We start from the raw sequence: 7,436 nt of genomic DNA, 5'->3' as shown, positions 1-7,436 counted from the left end.
GTGGATAATCGACAGCGGAGCCAGCGCTCATATGACCTCCAACGAGTCGTTCTTTTCCTCGTTGGAGAAGTACGAAGGTGGATGGATTACCCTCGCCGATGGAGACCGCACCCAGATATACGGCCATGGAAGTGGTGTGCTGTATGGTGTCGACGACGAGGAGAACGCCGTGAAGATAGAAATGAGCGACGTACAGTTCGTGCCGGGACTTGCATCGAGCTTGATTTCCGTGAGCCAACTGATACGGAAAGGCTTGAGTGTGACCTTTGGTGAGGATGATTGCAAGATATCCAACCGGAACGGAGATGTGGTGGCAACAGGTAAACGAAGCAGCGGATTGTACCATCTGCGCCAGGGAGCGACTTCGTTGGCCGCTACTGTTGGTCAGCATTCGGAGCATTGCCGACATCAGTGGCACCGTCGCCTAGGCCACCGTGATTGGACGGCAGTGGATCGCCTGGTGAAAGACGAAATGGCGACTGGAATCAAGGTAAGCAAATGTAACTTGCAAATCGTTTGTGAATCCTGTGCCGAGGGGAAGTCGGCCCGCTCTCCATTTCCGCCGGTTGAAGAGCGAAAGTCTGACCGAGTGCTCGATATCATTCACACCGACTTGTGTGGGCCTATGAAGGAAACGACTCCGAGCGGCAACCGGTATGTAATGCATCTGATTGATGATCACAGCCGGTTCGCTGTAACGTATTTGCTTAAGAGCAAATCAGAGGCTGCGGGAAATATCAAAGATTTTGTGCGGTGGGTGGAAAATAAATTCGGGCGCAAGCCCCGCGTAATCCGCTCTGACGGCGGAGGAGAGTTCGATAACTCTGAATTGCGAAGCTTTTACAAAAAGGAGGGGATCGTGCCGCAATACACCACACCATATTCGCCGCAATCTAACGGAGTCGCAGAGCGGAAAAACCGCTCAATTACCGAGATGGCAACTTGTATGTTGCTAGACGCCGGTCTGGAGAAGCGTTTTTGGGGTGAGGCCGTGCTGACGGCCACTTACCTCCAGAACCGTCTACCATCAAGATCCGTCCAGCGCACCTCGTACGAGCTGTGGTGGGGACGGAAGCCGGACCTCAGCCACGTGAGAGTGTTCGGAAGCGAAGCCTTCGTGCATGTGCCATCGGTAAAGCGGTCGAAAATGGAGAGCAAAGCCCGGAAGTTGACTCTGGTTGGGTACTCGATGGAGCACAAGGCGTACCGATTCGTCGATCGTGCTACCAACCAGATCACAGTGAGCCGAGATGCACGATTCATCGAGCTGGGAAACGGATCGTCGTCGGTGGAGTTCCCGGTAGTTCCTGAGGAGGAAGAACGTGCCGCTGTTGAAAAAGTGAAGATCCTGCCGTTGAAGAAGGATGGTGAAGAATCAGTGGGTGTGAATACACCGAAAAGTGCGCGGGAAGATCCGCTTAGTGATCAACAACATGAACATGAACTCAATGACGATGACAGTGACCGAAGTATGTATGAATCAATGAGTGATAATGAAGAGCCCAGGGCTCGTGAAGTGCGGCGACCTGTGAGGAAGAACCGGGGTGTTGTGCCTCAATATTTGAACGAATACGTGCTGGACATCGCAGCGGGAAGTGCGGAATGCGTGGAAGAAGAACCCAACAGTGTCGAAGAAGCCAAACAGAAGAAAGTGTGGCGGGATGCGATGGCCGATGAACTTGAGTCGCACCGCCGGAACAATACCTGGGAACTGGTACCCCAGCCGAAAGGCCGGAAAGTGATTGGTTCAAAATGGGTGTTTAAGGTGAAGAAGAACGAGTTGGGACAAGTGGTGAAGTGTAAAGCCCGCATAGTGGCGCAAGGCTTTGCGCAAAAGTACGGAGTTGACTTTGATCAAGTGTACGCCCCTGTAACACAACACGCGACATTCCGCACGTTCCTCGCTGTGGCCGCGAAGAAAGGACTCGCCGTTAAACATCTTGATGTTAAGACGGCCTATTTAAACGCCGAGCTGGAAGAAGAAGTGCTAATGAAGCAGCCACCGGGCTACACAGTTCCGGGTCAGGAGGAGCTTGTGTGTCGGCTGCGGCGCAGCATTTATGGCCTGCGACAGTCGGCAAGGTGTTGGAACTTGAAGCTGAAGGAAGTTCTTGGCCGGCTTGGTTTCCAACAGTCAACGGCAGACCAGTGTCTGTTCATCAGAAAGGTACGTGGTAAAACTGTTTTTCTATTATTGTGTATTCAGTTCAAAGATGGATTATCCCGACTGTTTGTGAAACTGTTCCGAACAGTCGTCGAATATCGAGGGGATGCTCGATGTATTCTACAGAAACAATTAATCAGCAAATTTGTTCAAGCACATCATTATTTCAAACGTATATGTCTTCAGAATACCAAACATTAGCAATTATCCTGGAAATAATATAAATTTCATTTATTAAACATCACTTTAAAACATTTAAAACATTTATTGCGAAAAAAATATTTTCATGAATTTGTTGAGCGATAAACATTGCATCTGAACACCCCCCGACTTCCGCGCCAAAAAGCTGGCGGATTGGCTGCCGGCAACAGCTGATCAGAGCGACCGGTTAGCTGTCCTTGTTCCACCAATTGAATGTTTTTGAAAACGCGTTTGCGCGCGAAATCTTTCTCGCTCATTTCTGCTGTCAAATCCGTCACCGACTGTTTCACCGACCGTTTGAAACGGCAACTGTTTCGAACGGTCGTGAACAGTTTGGAACTGGACGGTCAATAGTATATGTTGACGACATGCTCGTCGCTTCGGCTGATGAAGGAGAGATCAAGCGGGTGATTGATGCTCTCACCGGAGAGTTCCAGCTGACTTGCTTGGGAGACGTGAGTCACTTCCTAGGCATGGAGGTGAAGCGCGAAGAAGGAGCTTTCAAGCTTCGGTTGCTGGCTTACATTGATCAGCTGATCGACAGATTCGGGATGAGCCAGGCCAAAGCAGCGAAAAGTCCTATGGATCCAGAGTACGCCAAAACCGTGGATGCCAGCAATGAACTCGAGAATCCGACGCAGTATCGAAGCCTGGTGGGTGGCCTTCTCTATCTTTCGGTATGTGCTCGACCGGATGTCGCTGCCAGCGCAGCAATACTTGGTCGGAAATTCGCAAAGCCCACAGAACGTGACTGGATCGCTGCCAAACGTGTATTGCGGTATCTCCGCGGTACGAAAGATTACTACCTACACCTGAGAGCGGGTTCTGGTAGTGTATTGACGGGATACAGCGACTCAGACTGGGCTGACGATGTTGAAACCCGCCGATCAACGTCGGGATTTGTCTTCAAATACGGCGACGGAGCGATAGTTTGGGCTAGCAGACGTCAGACGTGCGTGACACTCAGCTCGATGGAGGCCGAGTATGTTGCGCTTTGCGAGGCCAGCCAAGACGTCATTTGGCTGAGACACCTCCTGAAGGATTTGGACGAGGAACAGCTGAAGCCGATGATTCTGAGAGAGGACAACCAGAGTTGTATTACGTTCGTGAAGACAGGTAGATCAAGTCGTAGGTTGAAACACATCGACACGAAGGAGCGATTCGTGGAGGAGCTCTGCAGGACTGGACAGTTATCCCTGGAGTACTGCCCGACCGACGTTATGGCTGCTGATGTCCTAACCAAGCCGTTGGGACCGATCAAACTCGAGCGATTCCGGGAAATGCTCGGGGTTACAATGTAAAGATGCTGCACATTGAGGAGGAGTGTCGGGAGGCAATGATTACGCCCTTTCCATTTGTACGACTAGACATCCGCACACCCCTCGCTCAACTAGAGACAAAACACAATTATTATTACAACAAAGTTTGCCGCGTCTTGTAAACGTGTCCGCGCTACCGAATAAATCTTTCCTTGTTAAATCGTAGTTTTTCCTCGCGAGTTTCTAATTATTTATCCCAGATTCCGATTCCCTGGGTCCGCTGGGTTCTTGGCTAGTGTCCGCCGCGTGTCGTCGATACTCTGCTCGTCGTCGTGTTCCACCGGGAAGGACGTTCCGGAGTCAAAGACTCCAACAAAATCCAATCCAAATCCAAATCCAAATCCAATCCAAATCCAAATCCAATCCAAATCCAAATACAAACCCAAATCCAATCCAAATCCAATCCAAATCCAATCCAAATCCAATCCAAATCCAATCCAAATCCAATCCAAATCCAATCCAAATCCAATCCAAATCCAATCCAAATCCAGTCCAAATCCAATCCAAATCCAATCCAAATCCAATCCAAATCCAATCCAAATCCAAATCCAAATCCAAATCCAATCCAAATCCAAATCCAAATCCAAATCCAAATCCAATCCAAATCCAAATCCAAACCCAAATCCAACCCAAATCCAATCCAAATCCAATCCAAATCCAATCCAAATCCAATCCAAATCCAATCCAAATCCAATCCAAATCCAATCCAAATCCAATCCAAATCCAATCCAAATCCAATCCAAATCCAATCCAAATCCAAATCCTATCCAAATACAATCCAAATCCAATCCAAATCCAATCCAAATCCAATCCAAATCCAATCCAAATCCAATCCAAATCCAATCCAAATCCAAATCCAAATCCAATCCAAATCCAATCCAAATCCATATCCAATCCAAATCCAAACCCAAATCCAATCCAAATCCAATCCAAATCCAATCAAAATCCAATCCAAATCCAATCCAAATCCAGTCCAAATCCAATCCAAATCCAATCCAAATCCAATCCAAATCCAATCTAAATCCAATCCAAATACAATCCAAATCCAATCCAAATCCAATCCAAATCCAATCCAATCCAAATCCAGTTTAAATCCAATCCAAATCCAACCCAAATTCAACCCGATTCCAATCCAAATCAAATCCTAATCTAATACAAATCCAATCCAAATCCAAACAGAATCTAAATCTCATCCAAATCCAAATCCAATCCCAATCCCAATCCAATCCAATCCAAATCCAATTCAAATCCAATCCCAATCCAATCCAAATCCAATCCATATCCAATCAAAATCCAATCCAAATCTAATCCCAATCCAATCCAAATCCAATCCAAAGCCAATTAAAAATTCAATCCAAATCCAACCACAATGACCGAATGGACGACGAAGTAAATAATTGCAACTTGTTCCGATTTGAACAGTCCCAGTTCAGGCATTCACAGACAACCAAAGCAAGATACAAGAACTACGCTTAATGAATCACAGGTCTTCCCTGCGTGGTGAATGAAAGAGCTTCAAATGAATGGCACACTCTCACAGAGAGAGAATCAACACTCTGAATGAACCCTACCTCAGAGATGGGCCCGGGTACGCAGAAACATGGATTGTGGGCCTCGTCAAACTGCGCGTGCGGTCACCAAGTCAGTATGGAGTGAACGGTCCCAGCGCACAGTCGTACAAGTCGCCGCCAGGTTGTACACGTGAGAGGACGGAACAAGCAGTTTCCAGAGGGAACACACTGCAACCAACGCGCGCCGCCACATCAGGAGAAAACGAAAGAACGAGACAGAAGATAAACAGGTCTTCTACGCTACAATCAAGTCACCGCCGCAGCAGTAGGGCAGGGCAGTGCAGTGTGCAACCACAACACACCTGTTTGTTATTTTGTGGAAGGTGGTGGTATTTTAGTGGAAGCAGAAAAGCGTGCCAGGTGAAAATGCATATTTAATCGAAGCAATTAAAAACCATCGAGTTCGCATTTTAATACGCAGTTAAAGGGGTCTGTGATAACGGAATTCTTGCAGTGAAGTACAAAGGGAGCGTGACAAAATTCTTCACGATAGCAGGGTGCGTACACACGGTTAAGAAAACTGCGCTTCAAAAATAGATCGCTCAGCAGGCTGGCGGAAGATCTCCGAAGAGTAGAGACGCGTACAAAACGGTATAGGTGTGCGCATTTGGGCAGTGTTTAGGTGGTGCACGGTGGAACAGGCAGCGAGAGAGATCGCAAGATTCCCGTTTTGTTTTGAGTGTGGTGTGCGGTGCAAAAGTGTCACACTCTAGGCACCGTAGGAGCGGCGAAGTGTATTTAGGTTTGAAGTCTCGGGAAGAGAAAGTTTCCAATAAGTGTATTGAAGCAGCCGCTGCCGCCACCGCAACCGCGTAGAATCGTAGCCAGCCATGATGACCGAAACGGTGGTAACGGTGGATCAGTCACAGGCAGCGCCGCCTAATGCGGCCCAGCACGGGCAAGCCAAACCGGATAACAGCCTGAACTGGATAAAGTTCAACTTTCAGTACTTCCAGTCCATCCCGGGGATTTTGAAACTGGTGCAGCTGGTGAGTTTCCTAATGTTTCACGTTCGATATCGTTATCTAATTTGGAATTTATCAGCTGACGAACAGAAAAAAAGAGCATCATCTCTGCAAACAACGGTACAAATTCAGACGCCCAGTAGATAAGATTAGCAGGCGGGTATCGCGCTATGATTGAAAGCAAGAGCCGATGACAAGCGCTGATTAATCGAAGCCGAAAGTTTTCATGGCAACCGGCAACCGTGCAGGTGACAAAAATCAACAAAAGTGACACTTTCGTCACAGACAAACAGACGTAACACCTTGAACGATTTTCATGGAAATACATCGCCCAGTTCACACTAGTGGAAAAGTTTCACATATCACTGTGTTGTGCAATATCGTCAACAGAAAGCGCTAGTGTGAAATGTCAAACGTATAGAAAAACGATGCGCGCGCCTCTGGTTGTGAAAGCCACAACTATGAAAATTTAAAATGATCGTTAAAAGCGTTGTCGATGGAAATTTCGCAAGTGTTACGTCTGTTTGTCTGTGCTTTCGTCGTCAGATCGCTCAATGGAGTCCCAAAGAGGCCGTTAGTTTTTGTGTTAGTTAAAAATGTTATCTTCGTTTTTCCAGTTAGGAAATATTTTGACGATGGATGACATCCTTCGACAACTACAAAATTCAAAATCAAGCAAGTAACGAAAAGTGGTAAGGTTTTGACAAGTAATAAGCTGACCATCAATATCAATGCTAATAAAAACAACTTTGATTTTAATACACAAGATATTGAAAAAATGATAAATGCCACCTTTGACTGCATAGAAAGCAATTCAAATGTTATATCGTTTGAGTTTAAACATCTACAAAAACGTGTCTTGCCGAGTGGAATGAGTACGTACACATATGTATATTCAAAGCTGCATCATGCCTGTCAGTGATCGGCTTGCTAAGATCGATTGCCGAGTGCAACAATTTATCTCGGCGGGGTTTACCAAAGGTGTGAAACAACATTAGAATAACCAGCCACAGAAATCCAATGTCGCGACTGTTCGTGTGACTAACATCTAGTTTGCCTCGCCCTTACAGAGTCAGTAGCGGTACTATAAGTGTCAAATAAATTTTGTTTACCAAAACAAAAGGTCCTCTACAAGATGGGCACTTAAACATAATCAATTATTACAACTAAAGTTATTAAAATAATTAAATAGGAAAACTGAGTACAGCGCCATTGG

General features: G+C 46.6%; 1 protein-coding gene across 1 annotated transcript in view; it reads left to right on the top strand.

The window, feature by feature from the left end:
• The first annotated feature begins 5,338 nt into the window (after positions 1 to 5,338).
• LOC134283993 (CKLF-like MARVEL transmembrane domain-containing protein 4) overlaps positions 5,339 to 7,436 on the top strand; it is a 52,703-nt gene continuing 50,605 nt past the window's right edge. The window contains exon 1 of the mRNA XM_062845173.1: positions 5,339 to 6,244. Within this exon, the coding sequence (XP_062701157.1) occupies positions 6,086 to 6,244 (159 nt within the window). The 5' untranslated portion in view covers positions 5,339 to 6,085. The remainder of the gene's footprint in view (positions 6,245 to 7,436) is intronic.

This window comes from Aedes albopictus, chromosome 1 (genome assembly GCF_035046485.1).
Source record: "Aedes albopictus strain Foshan chromosome 1, AalbF5, whole genome shotgun sequence".
Lineage (NCBI taxonomy): Eukaryota > Metazoa > Arthropoda > Insecta > Diptera > Culicidae > Aedes > Aedes albopictus.
This window is presented reverse-complemented; position numbering and strand designations above follow the sequence as displayed.